General features: G+C 55.1%; 1 protein-coding gene across 4 annotated transcripts in view; it reads left to right on the plus strand.

Annotated features, from left to right (window-relative positions):
- The window catches only part of GDPD5 (glycerophosphodiester phosphodiesterase domain containing 5), a 91,184-nt gene that overhangs the window by 57,479 nt on the left and 9,785 nt on the right, over window positions 1-23,920 (plus strand). For all 4 annotated transcript variants that reach the window (XM_070383691.1, XM_070383692.1, XM_070383693.1 and 1 more), the window contains 11 exons: window positions 4,372-4,475; window positions 7,574-7,667; window positions 8,536-8,595; window positions 14,339-14,437; window positions 14,740-14,833; window positions 15,210-15,355; window positions 19,699-19,781; window positions 21,119-21,269; window positions 21,814-22,032; window positions 22,931-23,088; window positions 23,322-23,469. In XM_070383691.1, the coding sequence (XP_070239792.1) occupies window positions 4,372-4,475; window positions 7,574-7,667; window positions 8,536-8,595; window positions 14,339-14,437; window positions 14,740-14,833; window positions 15,210-15,355; window positions 19,699-19,781; window positions 21,119-21,269; window positions 21,814-22,032; window positions 22,931-23,088; window positions 23,322-23,469 (1,356 nt within the window). The remainder of the gene's footprint in view (window positions 1-4,371; window positions 4,476-7,573; window positions 7,668-8,535; window positions 8,596-14,338; window positions 14,438-14,739; window positions 14,834-15,209; window positions 15,356-19,698; window positions 19,782-21,118; window positions 21,270-21,813; window positions 22,033-22,930; window positions 23,089-23,321; window positions 23,470-23,920) is intronic.

Here is a 23,920-nt window from a genome sequence, read left to right on the forward strand (position 1 = left end):
GGTCATTTGACCCCAGTGTTCCTGCCCTTTGGCTGGATTTGTTCTGGGTGGTATCAGAGAACTGGCGGCAGGATTGCAGCTGAGGAGCAGACTTCGGGAGGGATGGAAGCAAGAAAAGCAACTCCTGACACCCTGCCATTGCCAAGCACTTCTGTCCAACACTGCCGTCCCCATTTTACAGAACAGGAAGTCGGTGCTCAGGGAGGATAAAGCAGTGTCTTCTCCAAGGCCACCATTTAGTAGGCAGCCTGTCTGGGATTCTCACCCAGTGTTACAGGACTTTGCCCTGCCCCTGTCCGGCCACTGTCTCAGAAGGGAGAACCCTCAGCCCAGAGGAGGGCCAAGCAGCATGCAGACAGGAGTACCCATCCCTGGAGCTGTAGGAGCCAAAGCAGGGGCGCTCCTGTCCTGGGGGCCACAGACACAGTGTCTGTCCCGAGGGACACGCAGGGAATAGGAGTCCTGCCAGACAGCTCTGCCTCTGAGTGTGAGTCTGAAGTCCATGGTGGTACCAAGGGCAGGGAGGCGGCTCCCACTCAGGTGCCATCCTGATGCAGATTTCAGGCTCCAGGTTCTATTTGGAGGTGCCCCAGATGCTAGGGGACCCTAGGGGTGCACCCACAGCAGTGTCTGTGTGTAGAGTTCTAGCCCAGGGCACAGTCTGGGGCGGGCAGCACCCGGCAGCAGCATGGCCTGCGCTCACACGTCCTGCATGGGCTGGGATCTGTGGCTGCAGTGCTGTGTGACCCTGTAAGCCCGGCTGCTAATAAGCTGTTTCCGCACTCACGGTCTCCTCTCAATGCAGAAGGCTGCAGGCGGGACAGAGATAAAAGGGATGAGGAGAAGACATGATAACCAGCAGGAAAAATTGGTGCGCTGCTGCCAGGTGTGGGACAGAGGAGGGTGGGGGCAAGAGTGGAAGAGACAGGATGGGGCCGGGGCCTCTGGGACGCTCCCCCACAGCCACCCCTGTGCAGGGAGGAGCCGCCTGCCCGTCCACAGCCAGAGCTCACCCATCCCCTTCCCCGGCTGCTCTCAGCCACTTCCCTGTGCCTCTGTAGCCGGTCAGGAATCACCTGACCTTTGTCCTGCTCTCAGGCAGCTGCTAGACTCAGAAGGGAAGGGGCTGGGGTGTCACAATGGGAGTTCCTTCCCTTGGATTCCAGGGGCCCCCAGGCTTCGCCTGAGGATAAACCCAGGGTTGGATGACGTCCTTGTCCCTGGTGGCCCTGAGGCCTCCCTGCATCCCCACCACGTCCACACCGTCTTCTCACAGCGTGTCTGAGCACCACAGTCCTCCGAGGGCTGTGGGCCAGGGTGCACAGATACTTCAGCCATCCCTGGGCGGAAGGAGTCTGCAGCCCAGTGAACTAACTGCCCCTTATTATGCACCTACTGTGTACCACTTGATGTACATCACTTCATTTAACATCAACCCTCCAGAGTACGGGTGTTATTGCCTCTTTACAGGGGAGGAAAACAAGGCTCAGTGGTAACTTACCCAAGTGGCAGAGCCAGGTCTGTCTCCCTCTTGAGCCTGGCTTCTTTCCAGGTCAAGTTGGTGGGTACCAAGAGTCTGTGCAGAAGCAGTGAAGAAAAGGAGGTCCTGGGACTTCTCGGGTGGTCCAGTGTTTAAGACCACACTGCTAATACAGGGGTCATAGGTTTGATCCCTGGTCAGGGAACTAAGGTCCCACGTGCCATGCAGTGGGGCCAAAAAGAAAAAGGAAAAAGAAAGGGAGGTCTTGGGGGCTGCAGCGATGGGAGGAGTTCCTGAAGGAGAGGAAGGCTTGGCCTAGGGGATGGGCCCCAGTGAGAGAGGAGAAAGGAATCTCAGGGAGTTGAGCTGGGTTTGGGATTGTCACACTTGTGTCCCAGAGGGCAAAGGTGGGTTTCCGGGAGAGCTATGCAGGTTCCCAAGGGAGCTGCAGAGGGTTGCCTCCTACCTCCGCTCCTCCTCTACTTGGTCACCTTGAATACATTGCTCAACCTCTGACTCACTACCACTTACCCACTTTGAGCCTCTGTGCAAATAAGCAAAGGGTGGCCCTTCCGCAAGGCCTGGAGCAGAGCCAGGCTGGCTGGTGAGGGGCGGGGCTGGCTCAGGCCCCTCCCCTATAAGCTGCCCAGACAAGGACCAGTCGTGCCACTGGAGCCTCTTTGTCAGTGGAACTTCTCCCTAGGCCACTTCCTCCCCGAGCTCCTGGCTTTCCCTCCCTTTCTTCCAGGCCCTGCCATTCGGTTTTTTCCTCTGATTGTTCTGAGTGACCTGCTGTGAACAGAGCCTCTTCACCCCCATCTACAGGCTCACTGTGGCCATAGGACCTCTGGCTTTCAGCTCCCAGTATTGTCAACCTTGGGTGGCCCCCAACCCCAGCTCATGCCTTGTTCCAATAATGACGTTCCTAGTCCTTCGTGTGGGTTTCCAGGGGTAGGGAGGGGATGCCCCTCATTCTTGCCCCATCCTTCCTGCCCCATTGTCGGGATCCAGCCCAGTGAGAACAGTGACCCTTGGTACTCAGGACCCTTGTCCACTGTGGGCCCTCCTGACACCCGAAGTCTTCCTGATCACCTGTCAGAATTGTCACTGGGTCCTGCGTCACGTGTCACCAAGGACATCCCCTCCCAGCACGTGTGGCCGGTTCTCTCCCTGTCACTGTCCCTGATACTATTCCCCTGATTCTCACCACCTACTGACCTCCATGCTGCTGACCTGGGACAGGACTCATCATTGGCTGAGGCTCCCCCCTCACTTGGGCCCTTCTCAGAACCTTGTCCTCTGGCCAGAGGCCTCATACCTACTGAGGGAGAGTGATCTCTGTGGACAGAGGGCCGCTCACTACTGCTGGCTCGGCGTTCACAGAATACCAAGGGCTCCTCTTTGGAGGGGGTAGTAAGTTGGTAAACCCAGAGTGAAATGTCTCCTGGGTGGGCACACTCATGCCAGCGTCAGAGAAAGAGTCTTTTCTCGTCTACCATCTCACTATCAAATCTATCTTAAGTTGCCACTCACCCTGGGAATATGAAGACCACCCAGACCTCGAGGTGGTTACAGTATAGCGGGGGTGGGGGGGAGTTCCTGACACACAGTGGGACAGTTCTAGAACTGCAGGGGTCGTGTCATAACTGACAGGGGTGCCCCAGTTATGGAAGCTCTGCGGAGATGGAATCCCTGCTGGGATGGGGAAGGCCTCGAGGAGGAGGAAGAGGGCTGTCTGGTGGACCTGAGAGGCCTTGCTTTCTAGACAGAGACATCGAGAGGTTAAACTGGGCTTAGAACTGTAGCTCCAAGCTGGCTGTGCGGTGCCGGAAGGATCAGAGGTGCCAGCAAAGCTGCAGGGGGCCCGGGCAGTGGCTGGATGAGAGACGCTGAGCTCCTCCAAGCCCTCCAGCCTCTCAAGGTGGGGGGTGGTCTTGGGTCCCTCCTGCACTGACTTCCCCTCCGAGCTGTTGTTTGTGCTCATGATCTCAGCAGTTTCCCAGAGAGCAGGATGTTCCAAGCTTGTTGTGCCTCTGAGATAAGGGGACGGATGGAAGCAGGGGTACACCCGAGGGCCCAGCCGGAAGTGCCTGCAGACCTCTGGGGGAAGCAGCAGAGGCGGCGTCAGCAGGACCCCCTCCATCCACCCAACACGCACACTGCCCCCACCCCACCCCCGGGCCCCATGAGATAGAGGGGCTGACCCCAGGTGGGGGTGGTAGAACATTCCTTCAAATCTAGAGGCTGGGGCACTGCTCTTTAACCCTTCTCTAACTTGCTGTGTGACTCGAGCAAGTTGCTTCACCCCTCTGGGCCTTGGTGTAGCAGGCGCGGAGGTGAGGAATGTGACCCCTCGGACCCGGGATCACCCTCCCAGTGTGAAGGCTCAGGCAGATGTGGCCTTTGGTCCTGGAGACAGTGCACACAGGAAGGGCCTCAGGCTGCAGCACTAAGGGCCCAGCTCTGGGGTGGACCCCCGACCCTGCCCTGGTTCCCCATCATTTGTGACTCTGGGTGTGATGATGTTGGTCAGGTCACTTCCCTCTCTGAGCCTCAAGTCCCCACCCGTGTGAAGAGGGGCGGGGAGCACTGGCTAACATACCCCAACTCTGTCCCCAACTGCTCGTCTGAACCTGGGCCTCATTTTCCACACTTGTCGGTGGGCGAGTTCCTACTGGAGCTGAGGGAACTTCCCCTCCTCATGCCTTCCACTGTTTGACAAAGGCAGGCCGTGGGGGAGCGAGGGCAGTGGGTAAAGCAGGATAGGTGCCCTTGTGCACCCGCCTGGCGGTGGGGCTGCCACGGGGGGAGGGGTGGGAACGTTCTGGGTGATGGTGGCCTGAGGGCCAGCCTTGCCCCCACTGACCCCTGCCCTTGCTCTGCCCCTCCAGTGGGAGCGCCTCTGGTTCCTGCTCCTGACCTTCACCTTCGGCCTCACGCTCACCTGGCTGTACTTCTGGTGGGAAGTCCACAATGACTACGATGAATTCAACTGGTGAGTGGGGACCAGGGGGCGGGGCCTGGGGCCTGGGCATCTGGTGGCTGAGACGGGGGTCGGGGGTGAGGGACAGGTTTGAACCTCTCTCCCAGGCTGGTCCTCAGGGCCCAGCCACCACTGGCCACCAGCTCACTGTGTAACTTTTGAGGGCGTAATCCTCTAGAGAGAACAGACACTTAGGGGAGCTGAGACCAGCTGGGGAGAACAGGGAGCTCCTTCCTGCTGCTGCTATCATGGAAATAGGGATGTAAGACAGGGCAGGGGCTCGGCTGGGAGCTGGGACCTCTGGACCCCTCGTGGACAAGGACTCCAAGGCCCAAAGAAAGCAAGGCCTCAGCGGAGGAGGTGGTCCCCGACCCCAGGCCTCCTGCCTCCCTGAGCAGGGCCGTGGGCCGGGCTGGCAGATGCTGTGGTTCTGGGAAAGCTCAGGGTCCCTTGTGGGCAGCAGCCTCAGGTCCAAGGACATGTCTGGGGCTGGGTGCACAAGGGCACCTATCCTGCTTCATCCCCTGCCCTTGCTCCCCCACGGCCTGCCTTTGTCAAACAGTGGATGGCATGGAGGAGGGGAAGGTCACCGGCTCCAGTAGGAACTTGCCCACTGACAGGTGTGGAAACTGAGGCCCAAGTTCAGATGAGCAGTTGGGGGCGGAGTTGGGGCTTGGCAGCTGGTGCTCCCTGCCCCTCCGGTGCTGCCTTTTCCTCTTGGTTAGAAATCCAGCTCAGTGTGGCCATGGGCACAGGAGTGTGAGTCCTCTCTCAGGCTTGGTGTCCTCTTCTGTAAAATGGGATAGCAGAGCACCAGCAGATAGCAGGTCTTTCTGAGGACAAAATGAGATGATGGATGTGAGAGGGCTCCAGGCTCCCCTAAACCCAAGGTCGCTTCCTGGGAGGCTGAATCTCCAGCTGGAAGGTGGTCATGATGTTAGAATTTACGATTTCTGGACTCTGGGCTTCTGATGGGCTGTGGTTCAAGGATTTTGTAGTGATCCTAAGACTCAGTTCATGGAGTCTGGCATCCACTCCCCTCTGCATGGCACCAGGCTGTGCTTCTGTGATTAATGATCTCAATAAAGGACAGGCTGCTGCCCTGCAACAGCCCGGCGAGATCAGCCGGGGCCCCAGCCGAGTCCCAGAGGTGGCCTCTGGCCTTTATTAAATGCCATAAATAAATTATTCATCCTCTCAGGCCCAAAGCACAGGCACTGCTATGGGCAAGTGGGAGCATTCCCTGATGGGCCTTCCCTGAGGTCCTTGGATGGCTCTGCTGAGCTGCAGGGCTGCTGCCCCAGTGCTGGTCCACCCTGTCACATGCAGAAGGAGCAGCTAAGCCCGGAGAGGGACAGGACTCCCCTGTGGCCATACAACCAGCTAGTGCCAAGCGCACATATTAGGACAGTCCGGGAGACTGGGGCTCAGTGGGTTAAGTAGCCTCTCTCTAGTCACACAGCAGGATGCAGTCAGACCTGGGACAGGGACTTAAACTACCTGATTGTATCACATGGTCCACGGGGCCACCCCGCTCTGCCCAGAGACTGGGCTCCCCGTCGCTGGGCAGCTCAAGCAGAGGATGGATGTTGGGGAGGCCGCAGAGGGAAGGCATGCCTGTGCTTGGGGAGGGTCTGGGACCTGCAGCTCCCTTAGTCAGTCTCCTTGGTTTCCTGGAGTTGTGCTGGGATTCAGGAGCCCCTGGCCTGGTCCTCAGAGTACAGAGAGCCTCCAGGGATAGCTCATGCGGTAAGAAGAGGCGAGCAAGACCTGGATGGTCAGGGCTGAATGGGGAAAGCCAGGGAGGGACTGGCTGGGCTGTTACTGTCAACTGGGAATTGGCAGGGGGGCTCCCTCCAATTCTCCCAGGAATGGGAGAGGCACGTGGAGCCAGAGGCTTTGCAGGAGTAGTTACCAGGGCCGGGGGCTGCCTTTTCTTGGGCCTCAGTTTCACCTTGAGTAAATCTTGCCCTCGAATTCCAAGGGTGAGGGCCAGGGGAGAGCAGGTACCCACCCCACGGTGTCTTCCTGCAGTCCTCCCAGCCCCAAGAGGGTAGCAGGCCTGAAGCTGCCTGGTGCCGGCTCATTTTCTCTGATGACCCTGTGCACGTTGCTTGCTGCTTTCTCTAAGCCTCAGTTTCCCCACTTGTACAGGGAGGATGTGGGTGGTTCAGTCTTTCTGGAGAGCAACTTATCAGGCTCCAACAGGAACCCTAAAAACAGCTCATTCCCTTTGGTCCTGTGATTCCATCTGTAGGAGTCTCTCCTAAGGAAATAATTAGTAATGCAGAAAGGTATGTGCCAAAGAGTTTTTGTGTTAATTTATAACAGTGAATAATTGGAAACTATTAATTGTCATTAGTAGGAAGTTGGCTTCATGCAGTACATTAGTGCAACAGAAAACCTCATGACTCTGAGAAAAATCACATTTCCTCAGGCTTTTACTGACGTCAGTAAATGCTTATGTTAATAAAAAGCAGAGAGTTGAGTACTTACCTTGTTCCTCACATAAACTTCATCCTCAGGAAACCCTAGGAAGGGCACTTTGTTATTCTATCCTGTAGATGAAGAAACTAAGGTGCAGGGAAGTCAGGTGTTACATGTCATCGATCCTAAGACCTCATCTTTTCAAATGTTGACATTGAAATTGAGATGAATGTCACAATCAATAGCATCTTAGCATTAGGGAAGTCTGTCACCTCCCCAGCACCCTGCAAGCCAGGGGATTTGAATCTGCGAGTGCCTCCCTCCAAAGCCTGAACTCTAACCCCTGTGCTATACACAGTGGGGTCTCGGCTTTGCTGTTCACAAAAATATATAAGCAGAGGGGGGCACCCACCAGAAAAAGGCAGCAGAGTTTTGGTGATGATTACTTCTGGGCAGTGGAATTAAGGGAAGTTGTTTTTTTGTTTATGCTTCTTGCCATGCCCAGGTGCCCCCCGAGAGCCCTCCACAGGCTGACCAATGACCAGGGAAGCAGTGACCTCCTCACTGAAGGGCCAGAGTCTAGTACCTGAGCAGGCCACCTGAGAGCTGAGAGCTGGCAGGCCCCAGGGAGCATCCAGGCTCCCTGATGGAGGTCTGACCCCTGCCCCTTCTCCTCCTGGCAGGTACCTCTACAACCGCATGGGCTACTGGAGTGACTGGTCCGTGCCCATCCTCATGACCACAGCAGCTGCCTTCACTTACATCGCTGGCCTCCAGGTACGTGGGGCTGTCTCAGAGGGAGGTGGCCCTGTTCCCAGGGGAAGGGAGGCCTGGCCTGTGCCGGGCTGACGGAGGGCCCCACCCTGGTTTGAGGAGGACGGCTGGCTTTTCTCCAGACCTCTGGGGCTTGGTTCCTTCAAGGTGGGAGGTCCTCTTGCTTTGCCCTCTTCTGGAATGTTTTCCCCTGACCCCATGAGGACATCCCACTGTTAGGCCCCACCGCAGACTTCCTCTTCCAAGAACGTCTGCTTTGGTCCTTGCTTCCAACACGGTGCTCCTTCAGACTCAACTCAGTCCCCAGGCAGGCCTGGGAGCTCCTGGGTGTGTGTTACCTGCTCAGTCGTGTCCAACTCTTTGTGACCCCGTGGACTGTAGCCCGCCAGTCTCCTCTGTTCGTGGAATTTTCCAGGCAAGAACACTGGAGTGGATTGCCATTCCTTTCTCCAGGGCATCTTCCTGACCCAGGGATCAAACCCAGGTCTCCTGCATTGCACGCAGATTCTTTACCCTAGTGAATGAGCATCAAAGCAACTCTCCAGGCTCCTGGGGGACAGGCTCAAGTCTTCTTCAGAATCCGGGGTCCTGGAACTCCCAAAACATGAATTAGGCAGCCCAAGTGCAGCAGGGCCCAATGAGCTCTTGAGGGAAAAATCCTAGAGGAGAAGGCACCTGGAAGAACCTGAAATAATCTGGGAGGCGGCCAGGCTTGGGCAGAGCTGAGCAGGGCTGGGCATGAAAATGGTTTGCTGGTTAGCTGACTGCTTGAGCCAGGCCTGGAGAGCCGGGGGAGCAGGGTGTCTGGGGAACTGGCAGGAACCCGGGCCACACGTGATGCCTGACTCTTGCCCTCTGGGCCCTCCCTCAGGTCCTGGCACTATGCCACATCGCCGTGGGGCAACAGATGAACTTGCACTGGCTTCACAAGGTAAGGGGGCCTCCAAGGGACCCAGGGAGGAGGGGAGAGGCTGGAGGCCACAGCCGCAGAGGGAGGGCCCAGACACACCTTCCCTCCCTGGATCATGGTTCTAACTGTTCTAGGAGCTAACACTGGACTGTATTTACTCATTTACCGCCTCAGCAGCCCTGCAGCATAGGTGCTGTTATCATCCCATTTGCAGTTGGGAAAACTGAGGTACAAAGAGGTTAAGTAACTTGCCCAAGGTTTCCAACTTAATAAGTAGAGGGTCCAGGCTCCTAGGTCTACAGCCGTGTGGTTAACCAGCGTAGGTCACAGCTCCAGCTCTCTGGCTGGCTCTGACTTCAGTCTCATCCTCTGTTTCTCTTCAGTGAGCTCATCTTAAAACTCTGATTCAGTGTTATGACTCCCAGTTTAAAGCCCTTCCCCCAGCTTCCATGCTCCCAGGATGATCCAAGCTCTCCCTCCAGACATTAAGGCCCTGAGCAGGTTGGCCCCTTGCTGACGTCTCCCAACTGCTGTCCTGGGACCGTCACCCTCGGCTTCTGCCACATGAGACATCTCAGGCCCTCCCAGCACGCCTGCCTCTTCTCTGCTTTATGTTTTCGCTCCCACCTCCCTTTCTCTCTCTTTTGAACCCTTCCTTGGTTTTCCTCCCACCTACACAAAGCTTCTCAGGCTCCCCCAGTCCCCTAAGGCTCCCTGGCCACAGTCCTGACGTCTCATTGTCCATTTCCATCTGGCTCCCTGACCCCGACCCTCCCTAGTCTAGGAGCTCTGTGCAGAGACCAGAACTGACTTTCCATCTCTGTGTCCCCAGTGCCCCACGCAGGGTTGGACCCAAAGCAAAGAGGCATCATACATTCCAGAGCCTTGACTCTCTGGCTCACTGTTCATGGCACACATAGCGTGCAATGCATGTGGCTGATGCCTCCTGCTCTTTCTGAGACCCCAGTGGGCTCAGGAGTGGCACAGAACTGACCCAGAGAGAGACCCTCCCTCCCAGGAGCACCAGGGCCCCTGAGAGAGGGCCGTGCCACCTCCCTTTCCCCAGAGCCTGACTCCATGGGCTGGCCATTCAGGAAGAGGCAAAAATGTCCAGGAATAATCATGAGCCCATGAGATGGGTCCAGAGTGACTCTGAGGGGAGGGGCTCACTTCCAGCTAAAAGGATACAGAACGAGAACTGGAAGAAGGATGTGGTGAGCTCCACTTGGGCTGCATGGAGTGGGAGGTGCCTGTGGGCATCTAGGTGTGCCTCCAGGGTCTGGAGCTGGGGAGTCAGACCCAGGTGACTAAAGTCCTGGAGGGATAAAAAGCAGTGAGCCGCCTCTGGTCCCCTCCCACCTTCCTCTTGCTCATCACTCTTTCCTAAGATCTCCTCTGCACTTCTGAAGACTTCTCTGTGAGGGACTTTCTTTTCCCAGCTGCAAAGCTGACACTTGAAAGGACAACAACTGCGGGCACCGCAGGTGGGGCTGGTGCACACCGCGGCCCCCTCCTCTGGGGCATGCCTGGCTCTCGGCAGGCCAGGGCACACCTGCTTGATCCCCGCGGAGAGGCATCTGGAGGCTCAAGCCAGCCCGGGCAGCAGCACAGTGCAGGGAGTCTTCTCCTGGGGGCAGGGGGCTCAGATCCGTTCATCTGCACCGGTGCCAGCTCCCAGGGTGCCAGCCCTGCCTTTCTCTCCCCTCTGATCCCTCCCAAGAGATCTCAGCATGAGGCACGTTCCAGCTGATGCTTAGCTGGATCCACTGCACCAGGAGGGAAGGAGCTCCCTGGGGCTCAGTAGTCAAGTAGGGGCTGGAAATTCTACCTCTCTGCAAGACTCTATAGTTTTAGTCTAAGATTTTAAGGAATTCTTATTTGCGGGGGGCCGGGGGAGTGTTTTAACTAACTTTTGACCATTAGTACATTGACATGGTTCAACATTACGGAAGAAGTACAAAATGTAAATCTCCCCGTTATCTTTCCAGAGATATTTTAAGCACATGCAGATGTGTGTATGTGCACATACATACACACACATTCCTTTTTCTTTAAACAGAAGTGGTAGCCTATTATACCCTCATTTTGCATCTTAACATTTTTTTTGGTAGTTTTTTTTTTTTTTTTTTTTTCAGTATAGTTTACGCATGGGCTTCCCTGGTGATTCAGCAGTAAAAGAATCCACCTGCAATGCAAGAGATGTGGGTTCGATCCCTGAGTCAGGAAGATCCCCTGGAGGTGGAAATGGCAACCCCCTCCAGTATTCTTGCCTGAGAAATCTCATGGACAGAGGAGCTACAGTCCATGGGATCACAAAGAGTCAGACACGACTGAGCCCGCACAAGCAGGAATACATGATTGTGCCTATAAAGCCACCCTTGCCCATAAAGTGTTCGGGGATTTCCGGACTTTGCCATTCCCAGTGGGTGAAAATGGTGCCTCGGTGTAGTCTTTTTAGTTGATTTGCAATGCCGTTAGTTTCAGGTGTACAGCCAAGTGATTCAGTTAGACAAATGTCTACTTTTAGATAGTTTCCCACATAGGTCACTGCAGAATACTGAGTATAGTTCCCTGTGCTACACAGTAGGTTCTTATTAGTTACCTATTTTAGATGTAGTATATATATATATATCAACCCCAATCTCCCAATTTATTCCTCCCGCCCCTTTCCCCCTTGGTAACCAGAAGTTTGTTTTCTATATCTGTGACTCTATTTCTATTTTGAAAATAAGTTCATTTGTACCATTTTTTTTGAGATCCCACATATAAGTGATATCATATGAAATTTGACTTACTCCACTCAGTTTGACAACCTCTAGGTCCATCTGTATCGCTGCAAATGGCATTATTTCATTCTTTTCGATGCTGCCATTGTTGTTTAGGTGCTAAGTTGTGTCCGACTCTTTGCAACTCCATGGACTATAGCCCTCTAGGCTCCTCTGTCCATGAGATTTCCAAGCCAAGAATAATGGAGTAGGTTGCCATTTCCTTCTCCAGGGGAGCTTCCCAACCCAGGGATCAAACTCACGACTCCTGCATCTCCTACATTAACGGGCAGATTCCTTACCCCTGAGCCACCAGGGAAACCCATGCCCACTTTAAAAAAATTATGTTACTAACATTTGTCTGCAAAGAGTAGGACACGTCCGAGCAACTAACACAACATTTAGTAAGCACTGACTATTTTGCTGCCAGCCATGCTAAGTCACTTCAGTCGTGTCCACCTCTGTGCGACCCCAGAGACGGCAGCCCACCAGGCTCCCCCGTCCCTGGGATTCTCCAGCCAAGAACACTGGAGTGGGTTGCCGTTTCCTTCTCCAATGCATGAAGGTGAAAAGTGAAAGTGAAGTCGCTCAGTCGTGTCCGACTCTTAGCGACCCCATGGACTGCAGCCTACAGGCTCCTCCGTCCATGGGATTTTCCAGGCAAGAGTACTGGAGTCGGGTGCCGTGTGCTAAGCATTTCACTTGCATGTTCTCATTTATCTTTCCAAACCCCTTTCAGGCAGGTGCTCACTCTCCCCACGTCTGCAGCTCAGGAAACACGCTCTGAGAGGGTAACCACCCCCATTAGGCACAGTCACCAAGGAATGTGACACGAGTGGGTCCCTGAACCCTGGGCCAACCGTCTGAGGCTTGAACCACACAGAGCCCAGATTCTCATCACCTTCCCAAGAGGCCAACGTGCTGGCAAGGCTGGTTTCCAACTCCTCCCGGGTCCCAGCACCCAGGCAGGGCTCAGTGAATGAACAGACATACTCCTTTATCCTCCATCCCTCCAGCTGTCATCACGAACCGCAGTGCCTCCGGCACGGAAAACCAAAGACCACTTTCTCCGAGGCTTCCCCTGGGCTTTCCCCACTTTCTGGGTGGGATGTATCCTTTGCAGTCAGACTTGAGGAACAGCAGTCTAGTTGTTAGGAATCAGCGCTGTTTCCGTGGCTTCAGGACACAGTGCGTGTGGCGAAATCCCACAGGCGCTGACCGTTGCAGTAATGCTGCGGAGCATAATGGTTGCCACTATGACAACTGCCGAGTTCAGAGAGGATAAAAATTTTCATTGCATTAGGTTCCCGGGAAATCAGTTTTATCACAAGTATTTCCACTAGCAGTTCACTACTATAATACAACATGCTCAGGGAGTGACCCTCCAGAGATGCTTGCTGTGCCCTGGAGCTGGGGGCAGGGAGCCTGCGTGTTGGGGTGGGGGTTGAGAGGATGCTCCCCGGGGCTCCCTCCACTTCACTGTGAGGGCAGATCCCCAGAAAGAGCCTGACCTCCAAGACAGGCAAAGTGGGAGTTGCTTCTGACTGCCCCCTCAAAGCTACATGACCAAGCAAACCCTTATGCTCTCTGAGCCCCGTTTTCCTATGTGTAAAATGAAGACGATAACATCCTGACTGGACTTTCACAAGGATAAACATGAGGAAAAAGCGAAGGGGCCTCCCATAGACCCAGGCCACACTTGGGCCCTCCACGCACCTTCATATCTCTTATTCCCATGTCTTCTGGGCCGGCCTGTCACAGTCCATAAGGGTTCCTACCCATTTCAGCCTTATTACTGCTTCTTATTAGAACATTTGTTTCCAGGCTGATGGGCCAGAACGACAAACCTCCAAAGGAAACCTTAATCCCAGACAAGAATGAATCTTCCCGGCCTGGCAGGGAACGAAGATGGATCAGCTGCCGTTGCTGCTCTCACGAGCCAGAAACTCAATTTAGAGCCTGTTTGGTTGTTGGAGGGCTCTGGGAATGCTGCTGCCACTGCCAGAAAAGGCACTGTAGGGAGAGAAAGAGGACGAGAGCCCTGCTGGCACAGAGAACCATGGGAGCAGGCAGTAGGGAGTCAGGAGGACCAGAGATGGCGGTCCTGGCTGGCGCCTTGTGGGGCTGGGGGCTGTGGAAGGCTTCAGGGTGAAGACATGACTGAGTTTTACGAGACCAGGCTGGTGGTGCAGAGATGTGGATCCAGGGCCCAAGGCAGGGACCCTGGGGGCTAAATAACCAGAAGCTAGGCATCGCTTAGTGTGGGGAAGCATCTTGTGTTACAGGACACATGTCAGATCCCTTTGTCCCCACAGCTTTCTGTCCCACAAGGGTTCCATCAGAGCTCCGCTCCTTACTGTCTCTGGGAGGGCAGCTCCCATAACTCGTTAGAGGCTGGGACTGAGAGTGCGCCTTGGTGACAGGGCGCATGGGGCCGCCCCTGCCTCCCCTCTGGTTGCTCCCGCCTGAAGGCCGGGGGGAAGGTGGACTGGCTGTCAGGCTCCCGCACAGAACCCGGCTCCTCAGCCTCCTGCCCTGTGACCTGGGCAAGTCACCCTTCGCCCCAGCTCCAGGGGAGCCTCGATATCTTCACCTGTCACACAGGATGAAAGGTGGCTGGGAGGGCGGGCAAGGCCTGGAATGGGACCTGCTGGGCACCGGGAGGCCCCGTTTGCTGAGTGTCTTCCCTCGCCACACCCTGAGCCCTGGGGCCATGTCCCCAGCCCAGCCCACCTGTCTTCTCTCCACCCTCCTGTTTCTCCCGTGTTCCCTTCTTCGCCGGGCCGCCCACCTGCCTCCTCCTGCCTCCATCTCTCACTGTCATCTACCTGCCTCTGCCCTGCCAGGTCGGCCTCTCTCGCATGCCCCACTCTCCCCATCCGTGTCTCGGCCCCTCCCTTTGTCTCTCCACCTCTGCTCTCCCTCCCCCACACACGGGGGACCCTTGGGCTGTCCAGGCTCTGGCGCCCCCTGACCATCTGGTGGCTCTTCCCCTATAGATCGGGCTGGTGGCCATCCTGGTGGCCACCGTGGTGGCCATGTCGGCCGTGGCCCAGCTGTGGGAGGACGAGTGGGAGGTGCTCCTCATCTCCCTGCAGGTGAGTGGGGGTGGGGGCCCACTGGCTGGTTCCCCAGGACCCTCAGAACAAGACAACACCTTTAGGTCACTCCCATTCCTCCAGACTAAAGTCCAGAAGGTGGAGTAAGGGTCCACATCACAGAGCAACTCAGAGACAGGGAGAATTCTAGCACCCAGGGTCCCTGGACTCCCAGTGTCCTCTGAAAAATAGAGACAGCTGCCTGCCCCACGGATAGAGATAGGCCGGAAGGATGCCGGTGACCAGAAGGTCTGGGCATGGCTGGGAGCCAACAGTCTCTCTTGCCCCTTCCTGTACCCAAGGGCACAGCACCGTTCCTGCACGTGGGGGCCCTGGTGGCTATCACAGCACTCTCCTGGATTGTGGCCGGACAGTTTGCCCGCGCAGAGCGATCCTGTAAGTATGACTGGGCAGGACCTGTTCCCCACCCATGTGATCTAAGCACCAAGGCCAGCTTACCCTGCCCCCACCTGGACTGTGCCTGGGCAGCCTGGGGATGCGGTGGGGCCCTTGCTCGTAGCATGGCGAGTCCTGGTTCGGAGTGGCCTGCAGGCTGCACAGAGGTGACAGCCTCAGCCTTGCCTGTGTCCTCCTCTGTGTCTCTGCATCTGTGTGTGAGTTAGAGGCCGGGTTCACTTTTGCAGCAAGAATGAGGAGTCCTCTTGGTGCAGGGTCTCTCTCAGAGTGTCAGGGTCCAGACTGGTGGAGGGAAGAGGGCTCTGGCATGCCCTGCCCTGCTGCCTGGGGCTCACAGTTGTGCCCGTGTCTGCAGCCTCCCAGATTGCTATTCTCGGAACCTTCTTCACCGTGGTGTTTGCCCTCTACCTGGCCCCTCTCACCATCTCCTCTCCCTGCATCATGGAGAAAAAGGACCTGGGCCCCAAACCTGCCCTCATCGGCCACCGCGGGGCCCCCATGGTGAGTGCCTCTTGTGGGCCCTAAAGACTGGGTGAGGGGTGGGCAGAGCTGCCATTCCAGAGGGAGACAGGCAAAAACCTATCTCCTTGTAGGAAGGAGCTGGCAGGGAAATGGGTATAATAATAATAGCAATGATTTTTAGCCCTTCTTGGTGATGATGTGTGTGTGGTGGGGGCGGGGGCTGGTGTATGGAAAGGATTGGTGTAAAGACCAGAGAGTTTGGGTGGGATCAAGTCCTGAAGAGCCTGAAGGCAGCTTGCTTAAAAGATTTCACTTTTATCCTGAGAGCCCTGGAAAGACACTGTGAGGCTGTGGGTTAGGAAGGCCCAAGAGAGAGGGAGAGAGAGAGATGCTGGTTGTGGGGAGGGGAGCAGGCTCCCAGGGCCGGGATGAAACAACAGGAAAACCCTCCTGTGGGCAGGAGAGCTGGGTGCAGCCCCAAGCCCACTGCTAAAGGAAAACATTTGCACCAGGGTGAAACAGGGGAGGAAGGCATGAAAGTCAGCACCTGCTCCTTCTCTGCCACCCCTGTGATCCCATAGTAGGCCCTCCCCTTCAAAGGAGTGAGTATGCTCCAGAGCCAGGCTTCCAGGCACCTTGGCAGCTGTGGGAGTCAGGACCAGTTCCATCTTCACTGTACCTGTTTTCCTCATTTAGTACCCCGGGATGATGGGAGTGCCTGCACCATAGGGCCACGAAGAGCAGGAGTCTGTTAGCATGTGCGATGTGCTTAGATATGAGTCTGGCTTACAGAAAGTAAGAGTTATACTCTCCTGTTTCCTTGGGCAAGCCCTTCTGCTTCCTTAGGTTGGGTTTCCCAACCTATGGAAGCCTTGAAATGCGATTCTCAACAGAGGCAGTACCTCTCCTTACCACCAGAGGGCGCTTGAGGGCTCTTGAGAGCTTTTTCTTGGTTGTGAAGGTCTTTGGGAGGTCCACCCTGTCACTGAATTTCAGGGTAGTTAAGGGAGCCTCACAAAGGAAGCATTTAAAGGCGATGTCGAGTCTGACAGGGCTGCAAATCACCCTGAAGGTCCTACACCCCCTGCATGCTGCTGCTGCTGCTAAGTCGCTTCAGTCCTGTCCAACTCTGTGCGACCCCATAGACAGCAGCCCACCAGGCTCCCCCGTCCCTGGGATTCTCCAGGCAAGAACACTGGAGTGGGTTGCCATTTCCTTCTCCAGTGCATGGAAGTGAAAAGTGAAAGGGAAGTCGCTCAGTTGTGTCCGACTCTAGCGACCCCATGGACTGCAGCCCACCAGGCTCCTTGGTCCATGGGATTTTCCAGGCAAAAGTACTGGAGTGGGGTGCCATCGCCTTCTCCGCACCCCCTGCATATGGGGGTATTGTTGTGCCCATTTCCTAGATAAGGCTGAGACCGGTGCCCCTGAGTTGGAGCCTGGTGTCCTCCCATCACACCCTGTGCGGCTTGCTCCCAGCACCTGGAGGCAACCGGCTGGGAAGGCCCTCGTTTCCCATCAGAGGGATCTGGATTTGGGGTCCAGTTTTGCTACATGCCGCCCAGCGTGTCTTAGGGGCTGCTGATACCCTCCAAGCCTCCCTGCTGCTGGCTTTTGTGAAGGTAAATTAGAAGCACAGCCTTCCAGGAAGCAGGGCCCCAGCTTATAGCTGCTCTTCTTTCCATGGCCCCTATTAATCATCCCACCTGCTCTGGAGGCCACAGGACAAGAGGGGGTGCTGAGGCAGGAAGGAGGGGGCAAAGGGAAGGAGCGAGATGGCCCTGTGCAGGTTTTGGGTTTTTTTTTTTAGCAGAAGTGGAACAAATAGTATAATGAATCCAATACCACCTTCACCACTTACAAATATTTTGCTATTCTTGTTTCATCCATTTCCCTGATTTTTCTTTCCCCTCTCCCTTCCCCCACTTTAATATTTGAAAGCAAATCCTAGACACTGTATCATTTTACCCATACTTACTTCAGGGTGTATCTCTAATGTATAAAGACTTTAAAAATGGAACCACGACCACAACGCCACTATTACACCTAACCAAATTCATGATCATTCCTTAACACTATCTAATACTGAACCAGTGCTCAGCTTTCCTTTATTGTCTCTAAAATATCCTTTATTGTCTCTAAACTCAGAGACCTGAGTTTTTGTAGTTGAAAGTCAAGTGAAGGTTGCTCAGTCGTGTCCAACTCTTTGTGACCCCATGGACTGTACAGTCCATGGAATTCTCCAAGTCAGAATACTGGAGTGTGTAGCCTTTCCTTTCTCCAGGGGATCTTCCTAACCCAGGAATCAAACCAGGATTTTCTGCATTGCAGGTGGATTCTTTACCAGCTGAGCTAAGTATCTTTTGTGCTAAGTTGCTTCAGTTGTGTGACTCTATAGACTATAGTCCATCAGGCTCCTCTGTCCATGGGATTCTCCAGGCAAGAATACTGGAGTGGGTTGCCGTGTCCTTCTCCATAAGTATCTTTTAGTCTATAATAATCTTCTTCCCTTTTCCCCCATATGTTTATTTGTTGAAGAAACTGAGTCATTTGTCCTGTAGAATTTTCCCATTGTGCATCTGGCTGATTACATCCTAGTGGTGCTCCTTAAGGGGCTGGTGTAGGTGTCTTGACACAACTCTTTCTTGTGTCACTGTGAATGCATGAGTATCAGTGTCTACACCTGTATACATCGGCCTGGGGGAGGTTCACACATCTATGTGTGGTAAGCCCAAGTGCTCATCCCTGTCTTGGAGATGGTATCTGGGTGTCATTCCTGTGGGGGGCCCTGTGTGCGTGTGTGCATACTATAATATTTGGTCAGACTGACTCCAGAGTTGAGCCTCTAAGCACAGTGGTCCACCAGGAGTCTGTGACGACCACCCCACACTCGCACATTTCTGACAATACACCCCATCTGCATTTTGGCCTGAGGCAGTGGGAACCGTCTTTCTCCAGGAAGTCAGCACCTAACCTAGAGAGACCTGAGTTTAAAAAGCCTCCAGAAAAGAGACTTGGCCCCACCCAAACACTTCCTCTGTCCCCGAGTCTCCATAGCCACTGGTATGCTCTTTGTGTCTACCCACAGTCTGCCTCCAGCCAGCACCCCTCCGGTGGTCATCTGTGGGAGGCCTGGCGCCAGGGCATTTGGAAGTGATTGAGTAGGACCTCCACCAAGTCTACACCTCTCCTCAGGTGCCTCTGTGGGCTCCTACGCAGCCCACTTAACTGGGAAACAAGGTAGCGCCTCCCCCAAGGCTCCTCTGCCCTGCAGAAAGGGGAAGAAAGAAGCACACCTTTCAGAGACTGCTGACATCTGTTACCTCATCTATGAGCTTGATAACATTAACTCATTTTACAGCTAAAGAAACTGAGGTCCAGAAGGGGAAGTGATGGCCCAGGTCAGTGACTGGGAAGGAGAATTGTTCCACCTCAGCTCCAAAGCCTTTGCCACACCAGGCTGCTTTCCAGAAGAGGGGAGTGTGTTATGTGCTGAGAAATGGGAAAAGCATTGCCACAGGGAGAAAAGAAGGGAATGAGCATGTCTTGGTGAGAAAGGGATGAGCCATGGGAGCATTTTCCATCCATCTTCACTGCCGCAAATCTTCCCAGTCTTTCATCCTGCACTGCGCTTGGTCCTAGCACAACCCTTGGTATGGTGCTGACCCCTAGTGGCAGAAAAGGGTATGACATAATCATCAAACTAAATAGGGAGGGAGACTCAGAACCCCCAACTCCCCCAACTGGAAGGACCCTCAGAGAACACTGTACTTATACCCGCAAGGAGCAAATGGGGAAACCAAGGCCTATAGGAGAATAAAGAGATGCACCGAAGGCCACAAAGCTAGTTAAGGACGGAGTCAGGACTAAGACTAGGGTTTTCTGATGTATATGCTGTAGGGTAACAGCTGTCATTTATTAAGCATTTACTGTATATCAGGCAACATGCTTGGGGCTTTTAATAACAGTCTAAGAGATGGTGTTTTCATATCTGTATAGATGAGGAAACTGATCACCCTACTGAAACTGTGCCATGCTATCTATCCTCTCCTCTCCCTTGGGGATCTCCACCCAGACGCCAAGTATAAACAGGAGGAAACTCGGCATTCAGCTCAGCCCAAGACTATAAAGAGGCAGAAGACTAAAAATATCCTCTGACCTCCACATTTATATTCATCAACACTAACCACCCCTGTTTCTCTCTTTGCTCCCCCCACCCCCCAAAAAATCTGTGAGACAGGCATGATTTAACAGATAAGGAAACTGAGCTTCAGAGAAGCTGTGTGGATGCCCAGGGCCCCACAGCTACTGCTTGAAGGAGGGGGATTAGAACCAGGCCTACTAGCCCCTGGCTTTCCCCTCACCACCACCTTCCCCCTCAGCTGGCCCCAGAGCACACGCTGATGTCCTTCAGGAAGGCCCTGGAGCAGAAGCTGTATGGACTCCAGGCTGACGTCACCGTCAGGTAGGTGTGCAGATTGGGAGGACAGCCCCTCTTCCCCTCCTCAGTGCATCCACATCCAGGTCTCTGGAGAAACCTCTGGTCCCAGAGTCTTGGGGATGGGAGAGCAGAGGCTTGGGTTTCCCGCTGCAGGGCAGGCACCATGTTCGTGCAAGTAAACATGTGCTGTGCGTGTGTGCGCTAAGTTGCTTCAGTTGTGTCTGACTCGCTGTGGCCTTATGGCCTGTAGCCTGCCAGGCTCCTCTGTCTGTGGGGATTCTCCAGGCAAGAATACTGGAGTGGGTTGCCATGCCATCCTCCAGGGGCTCTTCCCAGCCCATGTTTCTTATGTCTTCTGCGTTGACAGGCAGGTGCTTTACCACTAGCACCACCTGGGAATCCCCTTGTGCCATACTCCAGGATATAAAATATGTAGAGAACAAAACAGACTCTCTTGGTTCAAGCAGAGTGGAGGTAGGGACCTGGAGTCCTGCCACTGATCCACTTAATGGAAATATGAGATCTGTATGGCTCAGCAAGATGGAGCACAAACACTCTGATGAGTGAAATCAGCAAGTTCCTGAGTGATCCATTCACTGTGATGTCAGTTATATTTTTAAAGACCAGATAAAACTGATTGATACATTTTCTACATGTAGATAAATAAGTATGTATTAATATTTATATAAAGGGTAAGAAGAATCCATACCAATCTGATGACATCATCTCTGAGAAGGGGAGGGGGCAGGGTATTGAATTAGGGTACCACAGTATGAAGACACCACTCCCATTGTAGACATTATAGAATTGTGTGTTTATCAACTCTTCCTAGCAGATGGTAGAAAAATGTCTTGAGGAAGGGGAGCATGGGTGCCTTTTACTGTTTCACACTCAGGCACCTTATGGGGCTTATGGCCAGCAGTGGGGAAGACCAGGATGATAGTGGGATGGAATTTGTCAAAGGAGCCTGCATTTTCCCTCTTCTCATATGGCATCACGTGGACTGGGTTCTAAGCCAGGTTCCACCACTTACTGGCTGGTAGGCCTTGAGTTAAGATACTTCTGTCTCCAGCCTCAGTCTCCCCATTATCAAATGAGATAGCATCTGCCTTCCAAGGTTGCTAATAGGCCCAGCCCTCCATCCTCAGCCGTCCCCACCCCTGTCTGACCCTCAGAGCCAGAGGGATTCGGCTATCAATCCACTGACTTCCCTGTGCAGTCGGGAAACCTGAGGCCAAACAAGGGCAGAGCCTTCCTGAGCCCCTTGGTAGGCTGGTGTAAGTGGGTGGGCAGGACAGAGTGGGACGAGCAGGTGAGGGACCCGGCAGTGGCAGTGACCCCGTGGCCCCACCCTCCCGCAGCCTGGATGGGGTGCCCTTCCTCATGCACGACGCCACCCTGCGGCGCACCACCAACGTGGAGGAGGAGTTTCCGGAGCTCGCCCGCAGGCCCGCCTCCATGCTCAACTGGACCATCCTGCAGAGGCTCAACGCCGGCCAGTGGTTCCTGAAGGTCTGGCAGCACCTGTCCCAGTCCTAGGCGTGGAAAGCATGGGCGGGAGTCCACAGAGAGCACCGGGGGCCGCCCGCCGCCCAGGCGACCCTCACACGCCCAGCTTCCTTGACTCACAGCCAGGCTGGTTGGCGGCTTCCTTGGCGCATGCCACTGCAGCCCAGATATCGTGGCTGTCACTGCTTGTTCTGGTTCTGCCTCCCCTACCAGAAAAAGTTGATGATGATAGTAATAGTTCAAACTGTTAACACTGTAAAACTCTAAACAAAGTCGGTTCTCTGATCTGAAATGCTACTAAAGGAGAAACGTACTGGGGTGTGGGAAATGTTCTAAGCAAATCATTCTTTTGGTAAGCAGACTGGGATAGAGAGGTTAAGGTTGGGTTAATCTAGAGTCCCCACGGGGCCACAGCCTTCAGTTTGCCTGACTTGCACACACCAGCAGACACTGGCAGCTCAGGTGTCTCCAAGTTCCATCGCCAGGAAGGCATGTGGAGGCCCCATAGGACTGGTGAGGCCACCATGTGTGTCCCTATCTCTGATAGACGGACCCGTTCTGGACAGCCAGCTCCCTGTCACCCTCCGACCACAGGGAGGCCCAAAACCAGTCCATCTGCAGACTAGTGGAGCTCTTGGAGCTGGCCAAGGGCAATGCCACGCTGCTGCTCAACCTGCGTGACCCGCCGCGGGAGCACCCCTACCGCAGTAGCTTCCTCAACATCACGCTGGAGGCCCTTCTGAGCTCAGGCTTCCCCCAGCACCAGGTGAGGCCCTAAAGTACACCTAGCCCCCTCCCCTAGGGAGCCCCTCCCCTAGGCCCCTCCTGGGGCCCCTCCCCCTGGGCCCCCCCCTCCCCTGGGCCCCTCCCCTAGGAGCCCCTCCCCCCAGGCCCCTCCCCTGGGGCCCCTCCCCTAGGGCCCTCCCTCCCCTCCTAGGGCCCCTCCCCAGGGCCCCTCCCTAGGGCCCCTCCCTAGGAGCCCCTCCCCTAGGGAGCCCCTCCCCTAGGGAGCCCCTCCCCTAGGGAGCCCCTCCCCTAGGGAGCCCCTCCCCTAGGGAGCCCCTCCGCCCCCTGGGAGCTCCGCGAAGCCCTGTTCTGGCCGCAGGGAGACCAGACCTGCCTGGAGTTTAGTTTCAGCTATAAACTCCTCTCCAGACCTCAAGTTTCTACATTAGTAAAATGAAGGTAGCATGCCCCACACCTCCCTGACAGGGTCACCGTGGGGACAAGAAGGAAACAAAGAGGTCCTTTAAAATATACAAAGGGTAGGAGCAGGGCCAGGTTCTTGGGAACACAGTACTCCCGTGAACTGCTGCCCACATCCTCGGGGTGTAATACTTGGGGATCAAAAGAATCTGATACCAACTATGGCGGCACAGTGGACGCTGGGGTCCATGTGCAGAGTAGAGGACGTTTGGGGGTTATCGATCTCGTCCTGACTAGGGTCTGGACGGAAAACTCCCTGAGGTGTCGCTGGAGCAGTTCCTAGCCTTGGCTAGGACCACATCCTCTGGAGATGGTCCAGAGGACCACCTTATTACCTGTAGGCTTTCACTGTGTGCCAGGTCCCGCCTCTTTTAACCCCTCCAGGTGCTCCCGGAGGGATAGACACCCTTCCCCATTTATAGAAGAGAAATCAGAGGCTGCCTCTCTCCTGCCTGCAGGTTCTGTGGCTGCCCAACACGCAGAGGCCCTTGGTGAGAAAGGTGGCTCCTGGCTTCCAGCAGATGTCAGGCTCCAAGGAGGCGGCCGCCAGCCTGAGGAGAGGCCACATCCAGCGGCTGAACCTGCGCTACACCCAGGTGTCCCGCCAGGAGCTCAGGTGCCTCCCCTGCCCAGCCAGGCTCACCCAGAGGGCTAGACACGCGGGCTCCGGGCTCGGAGAGCAGAGGTGGAGAGCATCAGGCAGACCTGGGCTTGTGTGTGAGCTTGGCCCTCTGGGACCAGAGGTTCCTTCCACCAGTTGTGAACATGGTATGAGGGTGTGAAGGACCAAGCTCTACAGGCTTCCCGCGTGGGCCCGAGGGCTGACCAGCCTCTGTCGCTGCCCCACAGGGACTATGCGTCCTGGAACCTGAGTGTGAACCTCTACACGGTCAATGCTCCATGGCTCTTCTCCCTGCTGTGGTGCGCAGGGGTCCCGTCCGTCACCTCCGACAACTCCCACACCTTGTCCCAGGTGCCTTCCCCACTCTGGATCATGGTGAGTTGGAGGATTATTGGGGGTCCGAGAGCTGCCTGTGACTCCTAGGAGGGGGGAGCTGGCTCCACACCTGGGGCTCTCTCTGGTGAGGTGTCAGGGGTGGAGGGAACACTTTGGGGGACATGAGGAAGATTCTTCTGATCTAAGGTCAGGAGATACTGGGAGGTGGGAGGAACCTGGGCCTGAGCCAAATGGGAAAAACACCAAGAGCCCTAGAGAAATAAACAACTACTTGAGTTTTCTTTTGGTTTTGAGGATTATTACATTTTGTTTTAAAGGAAGGAAAGTAATTGAGAAAAGAGGGCAACATGAGGGCAAGAATAGGAAACATTGAAATCTGCTCAGAGAGTGTAGCCAATGAAACCAGATTTCAATTGGTCGAGCATCTGAAGACTGGCCCGAGTGCTAGTCTCAGCTCTGTCACCAGGGGTCTTGGGGAGCCCGTGGTCTC

The sequence above is a fragment of the Bos mutus genome, chromosome 15 (genome assembly GCF_027580195.1).
Source record: "Bos mutus isolate GX-2022 chromosome 15, NWIPB_WYAK_1.1, whole genome shotgun sequence".
Taxonomy (NCBI): domain Eukaryota; kingdom Metazoa; phylum Chordata; class Mammalia; order Artiodactyla; family Bovidae; genus Bos; species Bos mutus.